The sequence below is a fragment of the Anguilla anguilla genome, chromosome 6, assembly GCF_013347855.1.
Source record: "Anguilla anguilla isolate fAngAng1 chromosome 6, fAngAng1.pri, whole genome shotgun sequence".
In the NCBI taxonomy this organism is placed as follows: domain Eukaryota; kingdom Metazoa; phylum Chordata; class Actinopteri; order Anguilliformes; family Anguillidae; genus Anguilla; species Anguilla anguilla.
Genome location: NC_049206.1, coordinates 765,779 through 787,885, shown reverse-complemented (window position 1 = coordinate 787,885; position 22,107 = coordinate 765,779). Strand labels below are relative to the sequence as shown.

General features: G+C 48.7%; 2 protein-coding genes across 5 annotated transcripts; both read left to right on the top strand.

The window, feature by feature from the left end:
- Window positions 1-5,512: 5,512 nt before the first annotated feature.
- On the top strand, window positions 5,513-15,350 carry LOC118228913 (tropomyosin alpha-1 chain-like). Of its 3 annotated transcripts, XR_004765567.1 has the most exons (11): window positions 5,515-5,825; window positions 7,600-7,725; window positions 8,313-8,446; window positions 8,906-9,023; window positions 9,259-9,329; window positions 9,565-9,640; window positions 10,128-10,190; window positions 10,426-10,495; window positions 12,278-12,440; window positions 14,839-14,899; window positions 15,293-15,350. XR_004765567.1 is itself a non-coding variant. In XM_035420499.1 (9 exons), the coding sequence occupies exons 1-9, from the start codon at window positions 5,712-5,714 to the stop codon at window positions 11,273-11,275; spliced, it is 855 nt and encodes a 284-aa protein (XP_035276390.1). In that variant the 5' UTR covers window positions 5,515-5,711; the 3' UTR covers window positions 11,276-11,501. The 3 variants fall into 3 exon arrangements, 2 of the variants coding, with proteins under 2 accessions (XP_035276389.1, XP_035276390.1); XM_035420499.1 differs by lacking the exons at window positions 12,278-12,440; window positions 14,839-14,899; window positions 15,293-15,350 and adding an exon at window positions 11,193-11,501; XM_035420498.1 differs by lacking the exons at window positions 12,278-12,440; window positions 14,839-14,899; window positions 15,293-15,350 and having other exon boundaries at window positions 5,513-5,825; window positions 10,426-11,501.
- Window positions 13,370-22,107, top strand: LOC118228933 (ras-related protein Rab-8A-like). 2 transcript variants are annotated; one of them, XR_004765568.1, is made up of 9 exons: window positions 13,370-13,533; window positions 14,839-14,899; window positions 15,293-15,353; window positions 15,589-15,666; window positions 16,177-16,266; window positions 17,229-17,294; window positions 17,654-17,704; window positions 17,863-21,765; window positions 21,807-22,107. XR_004765568.1 is itself a non-coding variant. In XM_035420528.1 (8 exons), the coding sequence occupies exons 1-8, from the start codon at window positions 13,410-13,412 to the stop codon at window positions 17,950-17,952; spliced, it is 621 nt and encodes a 206-aa protein (XP_035276419.1). In that variant the 5' UTR covers window positions 13,370-13,409; the 3' UTR covers window positions 17,953-22,107. The 2 variants fall into 2 exon arrangements, 1 of the variants encoding a protein (XP_035276419.1); XM_035420528.1 differs by having other exon boundaries at window positions 17,863-22,107.

Sequence of the window (22,107 nt, the reverse complement as noted above, 5' to 3'; positions counted from 1 at the left end):
TTCGGGGTGTGCCAGATTTCAGCCTCTCTTCTATTTTAGGAGGTTTATTTTGGTTTCTGGGGGAAACATTTACAAGTGAGATTTTTATCCTCGGTTTCCCATACAAAGACAGATAAGTGCCAGCTCATTAATTTCATTTTAAGGTGAAAATGGCAGTTTCATCAAGTGGGGAAAATCTGATTGGTGGAGGGAACAGGCAAGACGTGGTGTTGTTGTTGGGGGTCTGATCAAGGACACTGTGATGGTGGAGTTTCGGTATTACAAAGCAATGGAGAGCTTGAGTATGTTTCAGTGTGTGTGTATGTGTTATAAGGGTGTTTCATGTTCAGTGGAGGGAGGGGAGCTAGTTTTGCACATGGAATAGGGTGAGGGAATGGATTCATTTTACTTTGGGACAGATTTGTGTTTTTTTTCATATGGAGTATGGAATAAGTGTTTGTGTTTTTATGCCTCCGCGACGGCACAGCCGTATGTTTTCGGGTTGTCCGTCCGTCCGTCTGTCCATCCGTCCATCCCGATTCTCATGAACGCAATATCTCAGGAACGCCTTGAGGGAATTTCTTTGTCTACTTGGACTCAAGGATGAACTGATTAGATTTTGGTGGTTAAAGGTCAAGGTCACTGTGACCTCACAAAACACGTTTTTGGCCATAACTCAATAATTCATACGCTAATTATGACAAAGTTTCACACAAATGTCTAATAGGATAAAATGATGAAGTGATGACATTTTATATCCAAACTGGCTACTGGTTGGCGGAGGCATACAACCGTGAGGCGGTATTTCTAGTTTTCATATGACCTTGGTTTTGTGTTTTATTGTGTTTGTGTGTTTATTTCTGTGATGTCATTGGTGTGTTGAGAGTGCAAATAAAGGATGGCTAAAATTCAGAATTCTATTCTTACAGCGTGGACCATGGAGGAGAGAACAGGAACAAACCTGGACCCAGGAAATGTAAGTGTGTATCGACACAGAACACTTTCCATAGATACACACTCTGCTCTGTGTGTGCCTGTGTGAGAAACACACACACACAGTTACTATCACAGCTCTTTCTCTCTCACACACATAATGAGGTGAATATTAATAATGATAATTAATCTCATTAATGTCTCTGGTGTGCAGACGGCTGTCAGCTCACACTGGATCCAAACACAGCGCACAGAGAGCTGTCTCTGTCTGAGGGGAACAGGAAGGTGACACACACACCGGGGAGAGAGGAGCCATATCCTGATCATCCAGAGAGATTTGAGGATGTGCGCCAAGTTGTGTGCAGAGAGAGTGTGTGTGAGCGCTGTTACTGGGAGGCTGAGTTCAGTGTGTCTGATGGGGGATGGGTTGATGTAGCAGTGACAGATAAAAGAATCAGCAGGAAAGGATGGTGTTCTGACTGTCAGTTTGGGCAGAATAAAAACTCCTGGCGTCTGATGTACTTTAAACACATATCCTCTGATACACTCAGTTTCTCTCTCTGGCACAATCATAACCAAACACTCAAACCTGTCCCCTCCCCCTACTGCAGAGCAGGAGTGGGTGATGATGATGGTGCTGGTAGAGGAGTGTGTGTGTACAGGGTAGGAGTGTGTGTGGACCGTCCAGCCGGCACACTGTCCTTCTACAGCGTCTCTGACACTAACACACTGACCATCCTGCACAGACTCCACACACACTTCACTCAACACACACCCCTCTGTGCTGGATTTAGAGTCTGTAACTCCTCAGTGTCCCTCTGCCAATTGGAGTAGAGACACACACACACACACACACACATATACACATACACACACGTACACACACTCTACTCTCTCCCTCACACCCACACATGCACACATGCACCTAAGCACTCAGACTCACACACATGCGTACACCCACACACTCAGTCCCACTTGCATACACATTCTTATACACACTTTCACACACTCATACGCACTCACACACACACACACTCACACATTCATACACACTCAGACTCATATGCACTCACACACTCATACGCATTCACACACACACGCACTCACACACTCATACGCACTCACACACACACACACTCACACATTCATACACACTCACACTCATATGCACTCACACACTCATACGCATTCACACACTCATACGCACTCACACACTCACATTCTCAAACTTCCACAGACATTCTCTCTCACACCCACACACATCCCTACAGATACGCACACACACACACACATATTTTGACACACTTGTATGTACACCCAAATTTCATTGACCAATGCCTAATCACTGCAATTTAAGCTTTACCCAATATTAACCTCTGTTAACCTAATATACAGCCTAAACCCTTAATACAACAATAGCATCTTTCAGCAGGTTTAGGCAAAGCATTTATAGCTATATAAATATGATTTATTTTTTTTGCATTATAATAAAATTTTATTGTAAATGTACAATGGATATGTGTGTACCTCTGATGATTAAAACATGAATATAACATTAAGAGTGTGATACTGGCAAAAGATGGCAGGGTAAAATGCTTTTGAAATAATAATTATGTCTTCTGTATCTGCATCTTTGTATAAAAGAAGCCAGTGGCAAACTCCTCAAGTTAATTGAGCAACTCCTCAAGCAGCAGGGCGTCTTGTAACCCCTCCCACCCGCCCAAAGGGATCACAGAGCTTCTCCACCCTAGCTCCCCAGTGGTGGAACGAACTCCCCGTCCCTCTCCGAACCTCCCCCTCACTATCCATCTTCCGCCGTGGCCTGAAGACTCATCTCTTCAGACTATACCTAGAATAACCACCACCATGCTGTGTATATATATATATTTAAAAAAAAAAAAAAAAAAAAAATACCCCTTTTTCCTTGTCACTTGTTACATGTTGCCCCATCCCTGCACTTCTTGGTAAATTGTATTTGTCCTAATACTCTAGCTTAATCTTCTGCCTAGTTTGGCTTTGCAGATGTTAGACCAGGATAGTGTTCATTGTTCTCAGCTAGAAATAGCTGTACAAAATAAGTAATTGTACCTTACTGAACCCGTGTTCAGCAGTTGTCTACGATCATGAAAATGCACTTCTTGTACGTCGCTTTGGATAAAAGCGTCTGCCAAATGAATGTAATGTAATGTAATGTTAATTGTGTATTTTACTAGTTCTTACAGTTGCTTTCATTAATTTTCACAAGAGTTCAAATGTGAAATTTCTGTGGGGAAATGCAGCTGATAGGGAGAATGCAGAATGATCACTGCAGTGTACTTATTTACTTTCATTACGGTAAACAATGATGGGTCCAGTTTCCTTATTTTGTTTTATCATGATTGTTTTGTTTGAACCTTTTGCTAGAATTTTTTTGTATTTTCAGACTACCTTCAGTGTCATTAAACCTGAATTATAAAAACATCAGATGTTTTGCTGTTGTCATTTATTGTTTTGTGATGTATTGAACTCCTGTGACACAGTAGTACATATTTCATATTCTGTATGTTTGGGCTCAGTATGGGTAGCTCAGGATAGGGCTAAAATATGCACAGTTGAAGCAATGACATTCATCTGCAGGAGTGTAAATTAAATACAGTATGAGATAAGTTATGCACTGTCTGCTGCGTGGTTTCTTCTGTTTCTGTAGTATAACCACAATGTATTACGTTTTGAAAAGTCACTGCCTGTCTATGGTTTTCCTGTAGGTTTGAACCTGGATCTGCTGCACATCAGTTGAATAGATAAGACCAATTAGCCAAAATTAAGGGAGAAGTGTGGTTTGCATGACATGCAGTCTCTGAGATGTTCCTGAGATCCTACAGTTTTTCTCATTTTTTTCAGATGCATTTCTAGTGACTGTAGTCAACATTATAAATGCATTAAAGAATTTTATGATGGCTTTGACTCAATGTGCAAAACTTTTAATGCAATGAGTCAAACTGCCTGGCAGAATTCTTACCTTAAGACATAAATAGCTTTAAATCCTACCTCCAGACCTTTCCCAGGCACTGTCTCTTTAAATCCGGCCTCCAGGCCTTTCCCAAGCACTGTCTCTTTAAATCTGGCCTCCGCTCATGCTGATGTCCCCTGAGCAGCCTGACTGCTCATTCTGGAGTTTTACCATAAAAGGATCCCAGGAGCTGAAGGATGGTTTCCTGTGGGAGGGGTCTGGTTTCCTGTGGGAGGGGTCTGTTTTCTTGTGGGAGGGGTCAGGTTTCCAGTGGGAGGGGTCTGGTTTCCTGTGTCAGTCTCAGATTGCCAGTTGGCCCAAAAAGTTATTTTCGGGATGATGAATAAAGGCTGGGCTCCGTCTCTGTCTGACCACACGGGTCACAGACTCACCCCGTTTGGTCCAGCTCGGTCCGAAACACCACGTCTCTCTCTGACCACACAGGGACCACACACTCACCCCGCCTGGTCCAGCTCGCTCAGAAACACCAGGTCTCTCTCTCTGACCACACACGGGTCACACACTCACCCCGCCTGGTCCAGCTCGCTCAGAAACACCACGTCTCTCTCTCTGACCACACAGGGATCACACACTCACCCCGCCTGGTCCATCTCGGTCAGAAACACCACGTCTCTCTCTCTGACCACACAGGGGTCACACACTCACCCCGCCTGGTCCAGCTCGCTCAGAAACATTCAGGCCTTCAGCATCCGCTCGTCTTCACTTACACACATTTTCCCATCCAGGTTACTGGCCTCAGAGCTACAATGGCTGTGCCCCACCTGCGAATAAAACCTGCAACCTCTCAGTTTGAGCCGTGGTTACCTAACCATTTGACCCCAGTGCCACCCTTTTAACCTGCGTCCTTAGCAGCACCATGGTTTCGTCTATAAATCTCCAAGTTACAGTGCTGCTGGTCATTAATATGTAGTTGTACTAATATTTTACTTCAGGGTATTTGATGGAGCACGCTGCCAGAATGAAGAATAGTGACAGCTGATTGGACAGCCACACTGCCTGTCAGTGAATAGTGACAGCCGATTGGACAGGACTGGCCCGTGATGCTGCACCCTCCTCTGCACTCACCCAGGAAAATATGACTTGTATAATAAAACCAAGTAAATAAGACTTTTTTTCTCTCTCCCTCCTCTCTCTCTCCATCTCTCTTTCTGTCTCCCTCCCTCTGTCTCTCTCTACCCCCCCCCCCACCCCCCTCTCTCTCTCTCACTCTTGCTTTTTTTAAAAGAAAACTGATCAGCCCAAATTTGGAGATGGTCTGAGAGCAGAAGGGCTCCAGTGGGGTGTTCAGATGGGGGGGGGGGCTGAGGAGGGGGTGTTGAGGAGGCGGAGGAGGGGGGGGGGGGTCACCAGGGAGTACAGCCATCTCCAAAACCTCCCGTAAGTTTTAACAGGGGGCTCAGTCGTCGAGCGTAGCCACTGAGTCTGCACCTACTCTGTGCTCTCTCTCTCTTTCTCTCCCGCTCTCTGTGCTCTCTCTCTCTCTTTCTCTCCCGCTCTCTGTCTCTCTCTCGCTTTCTCTCTCCTGCTCTCACTCTCTATCTCTCCCGCTCTCCCTCTCTCTCTCTCCCTCTCTCTTTCTCTCTCTCTCCCTCTCTCCCTCTATATCTGTTCCCCTTCTCTGCCTCCTCTGTTTTAGGCAGTACAGACACTGCTGCTGCTGTCTTTGCCTCCCCCACTGTTGCTGGGCCGTCCCATACAGAACCGCATTCGCTCCGAGCATCACCCCCCCTCCCCCCGCTTTCTGTTTCTCCCCTCGCGGTAAGACCCCCCCCCACCACCAGCCGCCAACATGGAGGCCATCAAGAAGAAGATGCAGATGCTGAAGCTGGACAAGGAGAACGCCATCGACCGCGCCGAGCAAGCCGAGGCCGACAAGAAGGCTGCCGAGGACAAGGGCAGGCAGGTGAGCCCCCGCCGGGGTCAGGGGTTATCGCCACGGAGACCGGGAGTTCAGCAGGTAGACCATACCTCCCGTCTCAGGAGCAGACCTGGGCCTGCAGTTTTTTTTTTTTGTTCTTTTTTTAAAAAAGTGAGGGTGTTAGCAAGCGCAGACCACGCAGTCCAAATCTGAATGATGAGAAGTCAGAGTGGATCTGCGTCAGATTCCAAATCTGACGGGCTGACTCTGAGACACCCCTCAGCTGTCAGCTGATGTTTTTAAACTCGGTGGGTCTCACCGAACAAACTTTTTCCTGCGATTGTTTAAAGCCATTCCATCGACTGGAGACCATCATTCTCATTTTAACCCTTACGGTGCGAGATCACAAATTTGCAATCAGAATGTTCTTAACTGAACATTCTGATGCCGATATAACGATCAGGAAGCTTCTCATTAGTTAATGATATTCGTTAATGATAAAGGTGACTTGGTTTGGCTGAGTCTGTGACATTGCCTATATAACGGCTCTGTCTGGCCTCCTGCTGCTCCGTTTTGGTTTAGCCGAAGCTATAAAATGCCTTTTTAACACCAGCGAGAGGGACTTCACAAAAGAGAAATATTTGTGTGGGTCGGGCAGCTTGGCTCTTCTCCTCCAGGAACGGGAGACCTGCTCGTTTTTCCGTGATTGAGAACGGGAAGCCTGCTCGTTTTTCCGTGGTAACTCAGACATTCTCCAGTCTGACCCACAAGCCCAGTTCTCCCACCGCAGAGCGGTGGGGTTGATGGGTTCCTGTGTGTGGGACAGGTGCACACTCTCTCGCAGTTTTGGGTTTCGGTTCAGGCCACCCGGTAAGGACAGGGCCCATGGAGAGGGAGAGGTGGTGGGGGGGGGGGGCTCCCCACATGCCCCGGAACCTTCTGTCTCGGACTGGGGGGTGAGCTGAGGAAAGTGTGTAACATGATGTGTCAACCCCCCCCCAGAGTCCACCTCCACAGGGAGAGAGATGGACTCAAGTAGCCCAGCTCCAGTTCTGGAAAGTTCTGGAATGAGAGCCTGGCAGTGTTAGCCCCGCGGCGCACAGCGGCTCCTGGCAGTGTTAGCCCCGCGGCGCGCAGCGGCTCCTGGCAGTGTTGATGTTTATTCCTGTCTGCTCCTCTGAGACCTGACCAGGCATCCCACAGTATCCTCTCCTCTTCCTCACAACTCTCCCTCTCTTTCATACCCCATCCCTCTCTCTCTCCCTCCCTGTCTTTCACACCCCATCGCTCTCTCTCCCCATCTGTCTCTCTCTTACCCCATGTCTCCCTCTCTTTCACACCCCATCCCTCTCTCTCTCCCTCCCTCTCTTTCACACCCCATCCCTCTCTCTCTCCCTCCCTGTTTTTCACACCCCATCGCTCTCTCCCCATCTGTCTCTCTCTTTCCCCATGTCTCCCTCTCTTTCACACCCCATCTCTCTCTCTGTCTCTTCCTGACCTTCACATCCCATCTCTCTCTCTCTCCCCATCTCTTTCCCCGCTCCCTGTCCCTCTCTCTCCTCACCTCTCCCCCTCTTTCATACCCCATCTATCTCTCTCTCTCTCCATCTCATTCATACCCCATCTCTCTCTCTCTCTCCCTCTCTCCCCCCTCCCCCTCTCCGTGGGAGAGTGTTGTGCTCTCTCCCTCCCTCTCTAACTCTGCACGCGTTCTTCGTCCAGAGAGGAGCCAAGATGGCCTCCGTTTGGCTCTGTGTTCCCGAGTTTCCTGTTTCTCTAACTCCGTTAATCCCCCCGTTTCTCCCGCCCCCTCTCCCAGCTGGAGGAAGAGCTCGCCGGGCTGCAGAAGAAGCTGAAGGGCACTGAGGATGAACTGGACAAGTACTCTGAGAGCCTGAAAGATGCCCAGGAGAGACTGGAGCTCTCTGAGAAGGCGGCCACAGACGTGAGTACCAAAGCCTGGGACTCGCCTGAGCCACAGTCCTGGAGACAGGGACTCGCGGCTGGGCACAAAGCCAGGACCCCCCCCCACCTCCCAATTCCCCAGCTCCTATTCACACAACCTCCTGCCCATTCAGTGTCTGATCCAGGGGTGTCCAGTCATATACAAAAAGGGCTGGTGTGGGTGCAGATTTTTGTTTTAACCCAGCACTACAACATCTGATTCTACTTACCAAGGTCTTTATTGAAGACCGTGATTAGTTAATTAGGTGAATCAGGTGTCCTTGTGATGTTAAAATAAATGCTGTTGTTAAATGTATTGTCATACATAAGTGGCATAGCAAAATTGAGATTGATTGAGATTTGAGTGCCACTCCCATTGTGACATCATCTTGTGGTCACCCTTGATAACCCACTGTGACATCACTTTATGGTCTGCCTTGACTGCCTGTTGTGACATCATACTATAAGTTACCAGTAGAAGACAGGAGGAGTAGCCACTTTGTCCAAAGTGACCTACATGGCCCCCACAGGCGGAAGGAAATGTGGCTATGTGCTGAGAGTTCTGACCTTTGACCTGTGACCCTGCAGGCGGAGGGAGATGTGGCGGGTCTGAACCGCCGGATCCAGCTGGTGGAGGAGGAGCTGGATCGGGCCCAGGAGAGACTGGCCACCGCCCTGCAGAAACTGGAGGAGGCGGAGAAAGCTGCCGATGAGAGCGAGAGGTGGGACTGAGGGTGTGTGTGTGTGAGTGTGTGTGTGTGACTACTGTGTGTGTGTGTGAGTGTGTGTCTGTGTGTGTGTGTGTGTGTGAGTGTGTGTGTGTGACTACTGTGTGTGTGTGTGAGTGTGTGAGTGTGTGCGTGTGACTACGGTGTGTGTGTGACTACTGTATGTGTGTGTGTCTATTGTGTGTGTGTGTATACCTATTGTGTGTGTGTATGTGTGTGTGTGACTAATGTGTGTGTGTATGTGTGTGTGTGACTACTGTGTGTGTGTATGTTTGTGTGTGTGCGTGTGTGTACCTACTGTGTGTGTGTATGGGTGTGTCTGTGACTACTGTGTGTGTGTATGTGTGTGTACCTACTGTGTGTGTGTATGGGTGTGTCTGTGTGTGTGACTACTGTGTGTGTGTATGTGTGTGACTACTGTGTGTGTGTGTGTGTGTGTGTGTACCTTTGCAGAGGGATGAAGGTGATTGAGAACAGGGCGATGAAGGATGAGGAGAAGATGGAGATCCAGGAGTTGCAGCTGAAGGAGGCCAAACACATCGCTGAGGAGGCGGACCGCAAGTACGAGGAGGTGAGCCTCGACTCCGCCCACAGCACAGACACGCCTCCCTTGCAGACATGCCTCCTTATAGGCTGATCACATGATCTCCAAAGGGAACCGAAGACTGTTCTCAGAAGTATTTGGAGTTGGTAAAATGTGATACACGGGTATGAAAGTCACACCCGGTGTTTAATGCGATGCCCACGGAAAGCTGTGCTCAGCCGCTGTGTCCTGCGCTGTTCCTCCCCGCTGGTGCACACTGCAGGTGGCGCGTAAGCTGGTGATCCTGGAGGGAGAGCTGGAGAGGGCTGAGGAGAGAGCAGAGATCTCAGAACTGTGAGTGGATAACATGCCCCTGGACTGTAATCACCACCAACCCCCCCCCTCCCCCACTTTCATCACAGGGAGGGCCCATATTACATTTGCTCACAGTATTGTTACCATAGTACAAGGGATCATGGGAAATTTAGCACCCAGCCTGCACACAGATTCTGGTAAGGTTGCAGTACCACAGCTGGCCAGTTGGGGTTATAGGCTGGAATTCTCATCTCTCCCTGCTCTTCTTCCACAGGAAGTGCAGTGACCTGGAGGAGGAGCTGAAAAACGTCACCAACAACCTCAAGTCCCTAGAAGCCCAGTCAGAGAAGGTAAGGCTCCGCCCTCATGGTGTCCTGTCCAATCAGTGCACATGTCCCCACCCTCATGGTGTCCTGTCCAATCAGTGTTCCAGCCTTTGTGTTTCCCTGCCCATGTGCAGCATATCTGGGAAAGGTGAAACTGGGCACTTCTCACTGGGTTATTGCAATGGTAACCGAATACAGTAACTGGGGCTGCATTAGACACCTGACCACAGTGTTCCTGATTTGAGCTGCTCCTGCTCCTGCTCGTGCAGTGTGCGCTCACTCTCACTGGCCTGTCCGCAGGAAGCTCATCTTTACTCTCTGCTGTTCTTCCTGGTTTGAGCTGCTCCTGCTCCTGCTCCTGTACTGTGTGCTCACTCTCTGTTGCCTGTCTCATCTTTACTCTCTGCTGTTCTTCCTGGTTTGAGCTGCTCCTGCTCCTGCTCCTGTACTGTGTGCTCACTCTCTATTGCCTGTCTCATCTTTACTCTCTGCTGTCCTCTGATCTCTGCAGTACTCCGAAAAAGAAGACAAGTATGAGGAGGAGATCAAGGTGCTCAGTGACAAGCTGAAAGAGGTGAGCTGTGTAACTGATCTCAGTACAGTGGGATATCCAGGTCCCCAGTGACAGGTTTATAGAGGTGAGCTGGTGTAACTGACCTCAGTACAGCAGTTGTGAGCACGCTAATGCACTCAGTCCGATGCAGCATCTGTTTTAACTGTCTTCTTTCTTTCTCACTTCACTCTCTCTCTCCCTTTCTCTCTCCATTCCTCTCCCATGTCCTCTCTTTCTGTCGCCCCCCCCCCCCCAGGCTGAGACTCGTGCTGAATTTGCAGAGAGGTCAGTTGCCAAGCTGGAAAAGACCATTGATGACCTGGAAGGTGGGTGGAGCCCGTCTCTTCTGGCCCCGCCCAGCAGAGCCTGTGTTTCAGAGGAGCCAGTGTCTCTGAGGAGCCTGTGTTTATCAGGAGTCTGTGTCTCTGAGGAGCCTGTGTTTATCAGGAGTCTGTGTCTCTGAGGAGCCTGTGTTTATCAGGAGCCTGTGTCTCTGAGCAGCCTGTGTTTATCAGGAGTCTGTGTCTCTGAGGAGCCTGTGTTTCAGAGGAGCCTGTGTCTCTGAGCAGCCTGTGTTAATCAGGAGTCTGTGTCTCTGAGGAGCCTGTGTCTCTGAGCAGCCTGTGTTTATCAGGAGTCTGTATCTCTGAGGAGCCTGTGTTAATCAGGAGTCTGTGTCTCTGAGGAGCCTGTGTCTCTGAGCAGCCTGTGTTTATCAGGAGTCTGTATCTCTGAGGAGCCTGTGTTAATCGGTAGCCTGTGTTCCCTGCACTGGTTCTCCTGAGCTGTTGAATGTATCCCTGGCCAGCGCACAGGACAGCAGTTCATCCCATTTAAAATCCCAGGAGGGAGTTCCAGAGGAGATGAAAGTCTTTTTCCTTCCTCTTACTGACCTGTGCTTTTCTTTACTTTTCCCCTCTCTTTTCTGTCCCCTCCTCTCTTTTCTCCTCCACTGCCTCTCTCTCTACCTCTGCACCCTTCCTGTCCCTCTGCCTGCCCCACCTGCTGACCTTTGACCTCCAGATGAACTGTATGCTCAGAAGCTGAAATACAAGGGCATCAGCGAGGAGCTGGACCACGCCCTCAATGACATGACATCTTTGTAGATGACCTTTCACCTGTCACCCCTGACCCCTGGTCAGAAGGGCCGCCCCTCTACTGCCAGGCATCCTGAAAATTGCTGAACCCCCCCCTCCCCTCCCTCCCCTAATGTGCCCCCCCATTCCCTCTACACCCCTGCTCATGCCCCCTTACATACCCTTTTGCTGCCTCACAATCCTGTGGGAATTTCTCTGAAAACCAAGCTTCAATAAAGTCCTGTGCAAAAATCTCTTTCCCTTCTCATTCCTCAGTGCAAATGTTTCATATTTTCTCTTTTTTAAAATGTGCTCTCATAACTCGGGCCGTGCTCCAGTGAGCTCATCTGTGCCGTTGCTGGTGTGGGGCTGGTTCGCCTCCCGCTCGAGATCACGTTCAGAACGCAGAGCGCCGATGTGTTTCCCATGATGCCCCAGCGGACGAAGTTGAGACCCCGCTTCAGCGAGTCGCCGAAGGGGGGCGCTGTGTAAGACTGAATCTCGGCGATGACATTCACACTCACTGGGACGCGTGTAAAAGACTCCTCTCTTTCAGTGCAGACATGAGTCATGGTTGGGTTTTGAGTGTGGATGTGGGTCATGGTTGGGTGTTGAGTGTGGATGTGGGTCATGGTTGGGTTAGTGTGGATGTGGGTAATGGTTGGGTGTTGAGTGTGGATGTGGGTCATGATTGGGTGTTGAGTGTGGATGTGGGTCATGGTTGGGTGTTGAGTGTGGATGTGGGTCATGGTTGGGTGTTGAGTGTGGATGTGGGTCATGATTGGGTGTTGAATATGGATGTGGGTCATGGTTGGGTGTTGAGTGTGGATGTGGGTCATGATTGGGTGTTGAGTGTGGATGTGGGTCATGATTGGGTGTTGAGTGTGGATGTGGGTCATGGTTGGGTGTTGAGTGTGGATGTGGGTCATGGTTGAGTGTTTAGTGTGGATGTGGGTCATGGTTGGGTGTTTAGTGTGGATGTGGGTCATGGTTTAATTTGTGAATATTAAAATTTTGTTTTTTGTTGGACAGAAAAATGAATCTTATGCTAAGGAGGAGAACCTGTGAATGCACCAGGTGTTGGACCAAACTCTGCAGGAGCTGAACAGCTTATAAGCAATTAGAGAGGAGGAAGACGAGGAGGAGAGGAAGAAAGCAGTGACATTCCAAGATTTCCACAAGCCAGTATAAAGAGGTTGTTTTTTCATTCTTTACACATTTTTTCTGTTCATTTCAAATCTGGCAGATGGTTCACTTGCTCACTCACTGACGTTTAGCAGTCTGGGGATTCTCCACCAGGGGAAGCCATTATCACGCATGGTGCTTTTCAGCAGTGACACTGTGTGTCTTTGTTAAGCAACGTTTTCAATCTAGAGGATCGATGGAGAAAGTGTATTTTGGTTCTACCAGCAGAGGGCACCACGTACTCCTGTATAATTTGCTTGTCTAAGGTTCACGTTCTGGATGACTTTAGTATACTACATTGTAATTACTGAAGTAGTTAGTGATACTCCACGCTTTTGACTCAAACGGGTACATCAGAGATGGCACTAAGATATGCAAACCTCACAAAAAGGATGCCTCGCACTCAGTGGGTAGCGACATAGCTCAGGAGGTAAGAGTGTTTGTCTGGCAGTGAGGGTTGCTGGTTTGATCCCCCGCCCTGGGCGTGTCGAAGTGTCCCTGAGCAAGACACCTAACCCCTAATTGCTCCTAGTGAGCTGATTGGTACCTTGCATGGCAGCCTTTCACCATTGGTGTGTGAGTGTGAGTGTGAGTGTGAGTGTGAGTGTGAGTGTGAGTGTGAGTGTGAGTGTGTGTGTATGAATGGGTGAATGAGAGGCATCAATTGTAAAGCGCTATATAAATGCAGTCCATTTACCAGTGAGCATTCAGGGAAACACTGATCACATTATTTTGGGACAGTCGCTGTGATCCAAGAAAAACATGGCCAAGGAACACGGTCGCTTGAACGTATCGGCGAGGGCGAGATACATATCTTTGTACTGTACATTTTCTAGAATCTTGAAACAATCAACTTCCGGGGGAGGGCTCACAGAACAGTGACGCGTAACTTGGCCAATAAGATTTCGAGTTTTTCCAGCTGGGTGCTGTTGGCAGCGCGCAGCCGGTATCAGGCGGGATTTCCGCAAAATCCAGTAATATGGCGAAGACCTACGACTACCTGTTTAAATTGCTATTAATCGGGGACTCTGGAGTCGGGAAGACGTGTGTGTTGTTCAGGTTTTCAGAAGATGCCTTTAATTCAACATTTATCTCCACGATAGGTATGTGAGTTTTGTTTTTACGCGAGCACAAGATGCAGCAGTAATGATGTTGGGACCCATGGGTCTCGCGACCGTAGAAGTTATTACTGACTAGTCTCGCTCCATCGTCCAAACCCCGCTCAGGGTTGTAAGGAAGTCTTGGCTGGGTTACTAACTGGATAGAATTCAGTGGCGAACATTGCACATTCATCTGGAAGCTTGGTCGTCTACTTTCCTTAATATTCGTCTCCAGCTTCATGTTACTGACAGCCACTTCATCAGTGAGCTAAGTTAGCTGGTCAGTCACCTGACACGGGGTTATAGTTAGCTGATTTTGCTATTTAGCTAGCTAACATGTCACAACTAAGCGGGTTGTAATAAATTTTCATAACTAACTTAGCTGACAGCTCTGAAAACACGACCCCAGGGTCCAGGACATAATACGGATAAGTCGATATTGGCTTGCCAGTTATCAGTAGCCAATACTGCATCGACTTCAGTTACTTCCTGATTTGCTAAGTTAGTATGTGTAGTTACTGAAATGAACAGCTACTGTTAGCAGTGGATGTAGCCTAGCTACCCATGCGTTTGTTTCTTCCGGATTTTCTTATTTTAATCTGAAAATTTGCGAACTGATTGTTGACTTGAAATACATTTCAAACACTGAACGTATAGTAAAAAACGTGGGGTATTTAACTAGATAACGTAAACTAAGTGAGTTAGCAATGTTTCAGTTGAAGTTAGCGACCCTACCGTTTCATTTTACCGCTTGGTTCGGATGTGTCAGGTTCGAGTAGGACGTCATGTTTATATATCGTTACGTCACACAGCTTTTCGACTGTTTGACTGTACAGATGGCTACCCGGTCAAACCGTAGGGCCTGATAATAAGGCATGCCGCTATCAACAGAGATTGTATTAAAATTTGGCGCAGAACTTTCATTTTATGGTTCCAAACGTACTCCAGTACCGACACCGAGCATGCATCGTGGCGTTATGTAAACAGTGGAGCCAAGACTGACGGAGGTGCTGTCATGTCAAGTCATGTTTGCATCCGTGTGCGAAGCCGTTCCTGCACTTTAGACCGTTCTCTGATAAACGGTGCAGATATCGCAAACCCCACGAAGGTACGAGATGCAAGAATGAGCCAGTTAGTCACACAGCACAGTGCTCCTCATTTCCTGTTCACGCAGATAAACCACCACGCTACCTGACCAAATACGAAAGCGAGTGGTTTTCTTTTCCTTTTTTGCAGCGAGAGTCATTTCTGTTGCCGCGGTATCAGAAGCAGTTTATCGTCATCGTTCTGGTTTCTGTTCTCTCTTAGGCATTGACTTTAAGATTAGAACCATAGAACTCGATGGAAAGAAGATTAAGCTCCAGATATGGTGAGTGACACCGTACAAAGCTCCTCATATTGTTCTGCCATTTTACTTTGACTTTTTGGTGTTTTTAAAATTGATTTCGACCTGGAATTCAACTCAGTATTGTATGTTTACTTAACAGACGTTCTTATCCAGAATGGCATACATGTGATTTAATTACATAGGGCCTATTTACATGTTGGATTTACATGTTTGGCATTCAGCAAGCTTAGCCACAGCCACTCGCACCGATTGCATTCTTTTCATGCAATTTATGCAGCTGGAAGTTTGCAGAAGCATTCAGCTGAAGCACTATTGCTAAAGGGTAGTGTGGCAGCTCAGTAGCACCGTTGCTAAGGGGTCCGTGGCAGCTCAGTAGCACCGTTGCTAAACCATGCGCGGTTTCATGCGTTTCAGGGACACGGCGGGCCAGGAGCGGTTCAGAACGATCACAACAGCCTATTACAGGGGAGCCATGGTGAGGCCCCGCCACCTGACTGCTCCCTCACAGATTCTTTATGTTCACCAGATGTTCACATCCTTTTTCTCCCTGTCCTTCAGCATCAGTTTCTCTCTGTCTCTCGCTCTCCCTCCCTCCTTCTTGACCCTACCCCTCTCTCTGTCTCCCTCTTGGTCTCTTGCTCTGTCTCTCGTTCTCTTTCTCTCTCTCTCTCTCTCTGAATCTCATATTTCTCTCTTTGTCTCCCCCACAGGGCATCATGCTGGTTTATGACATCACCAATGAGAAGTCATTCGACAACATAAAGAACTGGATACGGAACATAGAGGAGGTGTGCGTTAGCCCTTAGCCTCTCTGTGTTAGGGCCGCTGCCCTTAGCCTCTCTGTGTTAGGGCCGCTGCCCTTAGCCTCTCTGTGTTAGGGCCGCTGCCCTTAGCCTCTCTGTGTTAGGGCCGCTGCCCTTAGCCTCTCTGTGTTAGGGCTGCTGCCCTTAGCCTCTCTGTGTTAGGGCCGCTGCCCTTAGCCTCTCTGTGTTAGGGCCGCTGCCCTTAGCCTCTCTGTGTTAGGGCTGCTGCCCTTAGCCTCTCTGTGTTAGGGCCGCTGCCCTTAGCCTCTCTGTGTTAGGGCTGCTGCCCTTAGCCTCTCTGTGTTAGGGCCGCTGCCCTTAGCCTCTCTGTGTTAGGGCCGCTGCCCTTAGCCTCTCTGTGTTAGGGCTGCTGCCCTTAGCCTCTCTGTGTTAGGGCCGCTGCCCTTAGCCTCTCTGTGTTAGGGCTGCTGTTGTGCGTTAGCGCTTAGCGTTATCAGTAATGGGTTTTGAGTTTATTTTGCTCTCTCGCTGCAGCATGCTTCTGCTGATGTGGAGAAGATGATTCTGGGGAACAAGTGTGACGTCAACGACAAGCGGCAGGTTTCCAAAGACCAGGGGGAGAAGGTGAATCCCGCCAAATATGCCTGTTTACTCGGGTCCAGGACTGGCCCTCTTACAGACACAACACTGACAGCCAGGACAGACCCTCTTACAGACACAACACTGAGCAGGACAGACCCTCTTACAGGCACAACACTGAGCAGGACAGGCCCTCTTACAGACACAACACTGACAGCCAGGACAGACCCTCTTACAGACACAACACTGACAGCCAGGACAGACCCTTTTACAGACACAACACTGACAGCCAGGACAGACCCTCCTACAGACACAACACTGACAGCCAGGACAAACCCTCTTACAGACACAACGCTGAGCAGGACAGACCCTCTTACAGACACAACGCTGACAGCCAGGACAGACCCTCTTACAGACACAATGCTGAGCAGGACAAACCCTCTTACAGACACAACGCTGAGCAGGACAGACCCTCTTACAGACACAACGCTGACAGCCAGGACAGACCCTCTTACAGACACAACGCTGAGCAGGACAGACCCTCTTACAGACACAACGCTGAGCAGGACAGACCCTCTTACAGACACAACACTGACTGACACAACCACTCATAGACCCTGGAGCTGTTTGGAATGTGGACGTATGCTCCCAGCTGTAGATGAGCATTAATATGACGCAGACACAACAGAGGAGGAAAAAAAGCTGTTTTTACCAGCATGTAGAAAAGAGTCTTTCAGCTGAGGGCAACACTCAAGAGTTTAAGGGCTGTGTGTGTGTGCGCGTTCTCTGAATTTTCTGCAGGATGCTGAAAAATTACCTACATGCTCACTTTCTCACACACACACACACACACACAGGCACACACACACTCTTGCTCTCTCACACACACTTGCATACACACACACTCCTGCTCTCACACACACGCACACACACACACTCATTCTCTCACACACACTTGCACACATACACAGGCAGAAATAAAGGGGAGTCTGTTGTCATGGTTTCAGCTGGCGTTGGAGTACGGAATCAAGTTCATGGAGACGAGTGCCAAGGCCAACATCAACGTTGAAAATGTGAGTGGAACCCTTCTGTTTCCGGGTCATTCCGCCCATCGCTCTGTTTCCGGGTCGTTCCGCCCATCGCTCTGTTTCCGGGTCGTTCCGCGCATCGCTCTGTTTCCGGGTCGTTCCGCGCATCGCTCTGTTTCTGGGTCGTTCCGCGCATCGCTCTGTTTCCGGGTCGTTCCGCGCATCGCTCTGTTTCCGGGTCGTTCCGCGCATCGCTCTGTTTCCGGGTCGTTCCGCGCATCGCTCTGTTTCCGGGTCGTTCCGCGCATCGCTCTGTTTCCGGGTCGTTCCGCGCATCGCTCTGTTTCCGGGTCGTTCTGCACATCTTTTCTTCCTAAAGTCCTCCTCTCTGTGCTCTTCCTCAGGCCTTTCTCATGCTCGCCAGGGACATCAAAGCAAAAATGGACAAGAAGCTGGTGAGTGATGTCACTTTCCTCGCCCCCTGTTTATTTACCTTCCTGTTATTGCACTCTCTGAGGAAATGGCTGTGTGCTGCAGGGATGCAGCACCTGATTGTGATGTCATAGTCTCTGACCTCTGACCCTTGACCTTTGGCCTTTACTGTTGTTCTCAGGAGGGCAGCAGCCCCCAGGGGAGCAGCCAGGGGGTGAAGATCATGGAGCAGCCCAAAAAGAGCAGCTTCTTCCGCTGTGTCCTCCTATGAGGACCGAAGCCTTACTGTCGGCCCCGCCCTGTGGAGCCGCCCCTAGGCTGGACCCAACTGGACTGTGCTTGCTCAGAGCGTTCTCCCTCTCTCTCTCTCTCTCTCTCTCTCTCTCTCTCTCTCTCTCTCTCTCTCTCTCTCCCTCTCTCCCTCTCTCTCTTCCTCTCTCCCCCTCTGTCTCTCTCCCTCTCTCTCTCTCTCTCTCTCCCTCTCTTTCTCTCTCTCCCTCCCTCTCTTCCTCTCTATGCTCGGTCAGGACTGTCCCGCTGTACTCCCAGAATGCTTTCCTGTGAATTCCTGCAGTTGCCCCTGGGTTGCTCTGCTCCACGCACATTTTTATTTCCACTTTTTTTTTTATACACCTGAGCTTTTCCCAAAATGCACTGCAATAAAATGTTTACTCAGAGAACATGCAAGCTTTGACTCTGAGAAACATCAGGGAAAGTCAGAATGGAGGACGATGTTTGAGTGAATTCAGCAGGGGATGAGGTGACAGCCAGCCTTCGGTCGGGTAGGTTGCCCCCCCTCCCCTCCCCCCCCCCCCCCCAGGTCAGGTGCAAACTCATCTGAGTGAACAGTGCCTCACACTGTTGAGTGTCAGTTAGAAAGTCAGTACATTTGTCATGCATCAGAGTTTTGTGTCCTTGTAAACTTGCCCTGGCCTCCTGTTTGTTGTGGCCCCTGTGTGTCATTGGCCCCTGACACACACCTGTCTGACTCCTGTACCTTTAAAAATATTTTTAAATCTTTTTTTAAGTTTGTCCCTGATGTCTGTTAATAGGATTTTCAGGTTTGGGAACACTGATTACTTGAACGCTCCCTTTAAACTTAATTTTCAAACTTTATTCAAATCTGTTTTTTATAATTATTATTTTTAAATTACATTCCTTGACAATCAGCCTCAGTTTATCCCTGCAGCAGTGTTTGATGGTACCCTGCAGCAGTGTTTGATGGTACCCTGCAGCAGTGCTTGATGGTACCCCTGCAGCAGTGCTTATTGGTACCCTGCAGCAGTGCTTGATGGTACCCCTGCAGCAGTGCTTAGCATCACCTGCATCTTGCCAGCAGAGCCACTCCTCAGCTGCAGCTTTGCTGGTGTCCAGCTGTTACATGATCTTCCAGCATTGTGTGGCTTCATGTTATTTTTTGTACACACCGGTATTTGTATTCCTGAACCTGAGTGTCAAACGCACAAAGTGAGGCTGTACATTCCAGCCTCTGGAACTACGTTTGATTCCGGAGCGTCCTGTGATTCTGGAGCGTTGTGTGTTTCTGGAGCGTTCTGTGATTCTGGAGCATCCTCTGATTTTTGGAGTGTTGTGTGATTCTGGAGCGTTGTATGATTCCGAAGCATCCTCTGATTCCGGAGTGTCGTGTGATTCCGGAGTGTTGTATGATTCTGGAGCGCTGTGTGATTCCGGAGCGTTCTGTGATTCCGGAGCGCTGTGTGATTCCGGAATGTCCTGTGATTCCGGAGCGCTGTGTGATTCTGGAATGTCCTGTGATTCCGGAGCGCTGTGTGATTCTGGAATGTCCTGTGATTCCGGAGCGCTGTGTGATTCCGGAATGTCCTGTGATTCCGGAGCGCTGTGTGATTCCGGAGCGTTCTGACTGAGCCTCGGGTCGGTGCAGCTGTTGTTCTGTGAGGCTGTGGTGAGACCTGCGTACAAGCAGAGCTCTGGCATGTTGCACATGTTTTATTTAGCAGTGTTCAGTGGGCACGTCCCTCTGTGTGTCCATACAGCTGTGCATACAATATAAAACCTGTGTGATCTGGTCATACCCATAGAGACCCAGTCTGTGCTGTGTGATCTGCTCATGCCCATAGAGACCCAGTCTGTGCTGTGTGATCTGCTCATGCCCATAGAGACCCAGTCTGTGCTGTGTGATCTGCTCATGCCCATAGAGACCCAGTCTGTGCTGTGTGATCTGCTCATGCCCTTAGAGACCCAGTCTGTGCTGTGTGATCTGCTCATGCCCAGTCTGTGCTGTGTGATCTGCTCATGCCCATAGAGACCCAGTCTGTGCTGTGTGATCTGCTCATGCCCTTAGAGACCCAGTCTGTGCTGTGTGATCTGCTCATGCCCATAGAGACCCAGTCTGTGCTGTGTGATCTGCCCATGCCCTTAGAGACCCAGTCTGTGCTGTGTGATCTGCTCATGCCCTTAGAGACCCAGTCTGTGCTGTGTGATCTGCTCATACCCAGTCTGTGCTGTGTGATCTGCTCATACCTATAGAGATCTGGTCATGTTTGCCTGCTTCTTTATGGTTTGTACATGGTCACAGTGAAGATCTGTCTGACCTCTAGCGCTTAGGAACTATGCATCACAATACAGTCAGAGACCTCTACTTAGTGTGTATATGTGCACATGCAGAAGTCATATTTTTAGATTTAGAATGTTTGCTCTGTAATTGTAGGAGTGTGTGGTGTGTAATTGTAGGGGTGTAGTCTGTAATTGCAGGCACGTGGTCTGTAATTGTAGGGGTGTGTGTGGTCTGTAATTGCAGGCACATGTGGTCTGTAATTGTAGGGGTGTGTGTGGTCTGTAATTGCAGGGGTGTGTGGTCTGTAGTAATATGGGTGTGTGGTCTAATTGCAGGAGTGTGTGGTCTATAGTAATATGGGTGTGTGGTCTGTAATTGCAGGGATGTGTGGTCTGTAATCATAAGGGTGTGTGGTCTGTAATTGCAGGGGTGTGTAGTCTGTAATCATAAGGGTGTGTAGTCTGTAATCATAAGGGTGTGTGGTCTGTAATTGCAAGGGTGTGTGGTCTGTAATCATAAGGGTGTGTGGTCTAATTGCAGGGGTGTGTAGTCTGTAATCATAAGGGTGTGTGGTCTGTAATCATAAGGGTGTGTGGTCTGTAATTGCAGGGGTGTGTGGTCTGTAATCATAAGGGTGTGTGGTCTGTAATTGCAGGGGTGTGTGGTCTGTAATCATAAGGGTGTGTGGTCTGTAATTGCAGGTAAGATGTTTATTCTGTGCCTGTTATCCGTGCTCTGACGACAGGTTCCCATGGCTCCTTTTTTGCTAAGTCTATGAGTGAATTGGTGTAGCAGCCATTGCAGAGTATTATGTGCATGGAGGGCGTACATACCAGTGTTCAGAGGCACAGAAGTGTTGTTAAAGTATGAACATTTTTCATTTTCATTTTCATTTGATTGATGTGTGCCTGGTTTGCAGTACAGATGGGTAATCAGTTTGGGACATACCGTCCCCAGTTTCTTTGCAAAGCCGAACAGTAACAGCAGCATTCATTCCGATTCATAACTGTTACTTTCACTTTCACAACTTACTTTCACAAAAATGTGTATATCCCTACAAAAAAAACTTTAAAAACTTTACCAGCATGTTATGGTTTACTGCCAAGAAGGGGGTTTTAAGCAAACTTTATAAGTTGTTGAACTACGAGACATTGTCAGAAGATTAGATGAGACCTTTCACTGTATAAAAGCTGAAGTCTGGGATGGTGGCGTGTGGTTTCCGTGACGCCGGGGGTGCAGAAGTGTTTCGGCGGGCGCACGGCCGAGGGGGAGGGGCTTCTGGCGGGGAGAGAATCGAGCAGACGCCCATGGTTGTGTGTAGAAGGTCCACCTTCGCTGCAGGTGAGAAACCAGGTGAACCTTCTGGAAGGAGTGCTACTGCGGCGGGGCTGAGCGTTTCCATAGCGACAGCTCACCTCTGCACAGGGGCTGATGCGTTTCCATAGCGACAGCTCACCTCTGCACAGGTGCTGATGCGTTTCCATAGCGACAGCTCACCTCTGCACAGGTGCTGATGCGTTTCCATAGCGACAGTGCTCCTCTGCACAGGTGCTGATGCGTTTCCATAGCGACAGCGCTCCTCTGCACAGGGGCTAATGTGTCCTCTTATTTTTGTGAACCACCTTTCCTTTTTATTTGGGGGGAGGAGGGAGTAAAATTGCATATCTTTTTGTTGCATGCCTAATCTGTGAATTCATTTAATTAATGCTGAGGATGTTTTATTTTATTATTATTATTCGCAGTTGTAAATAACATTAGCCGAAGGGAAACAAAAGAGATTTACTTTGATTGTACTGGACTTTCTAAGAAAATGTACTGGAAATAAATGGATCTACAGCATTGCAGATGATGTGATATTTGGAGGATTTATTAAAATAAGATTCCTAAAAA

Coding starts and splice junctions, on each gene's coding strand:
- LOC118228913 (XM_035420498.1), top strand. CDS start 5,712: ATGGAGGCCATCAAGAAGAAGATGCAGATGCTGAAGCTGGACAAGGAG. Junction 5,826..7,599: donor CCGAGGACAAGGGCAGGCAG/GTGAGCCCCCGC, acceptor CCCCTCTCCCAG/CTGGAGGAAGAGCTCGCCGG. Junction 9,641..10,127: donor TAGAAGCCCAGTCAGAGAAG/GTAAGGCTCCGC, acceptor TGATCTCTGCAG/TACTCCGAAAAAGAAGACAA.
- LOC118228933 (XM_035420528.1), top strand. CDS start 13,410: ATGGCGAAGACCTACGACTACCTGTTTAAATTGCTATTAATCGGGGAC. Junction 15,667..16,176: donor GGATACGGAACATAGAGGAG/GTGTGCGTTAGC, acceptor CTCTCGCTGCAG/CATGCTTCTGCTGATGTGGA. Junction 16,267..17,228: donor CCAAAGACCAGGGGGAGAAG/GTGAATCCCGCC, acceptor TCATGGTTTCAG/CTGGCGTTGGAGTACGGAAT.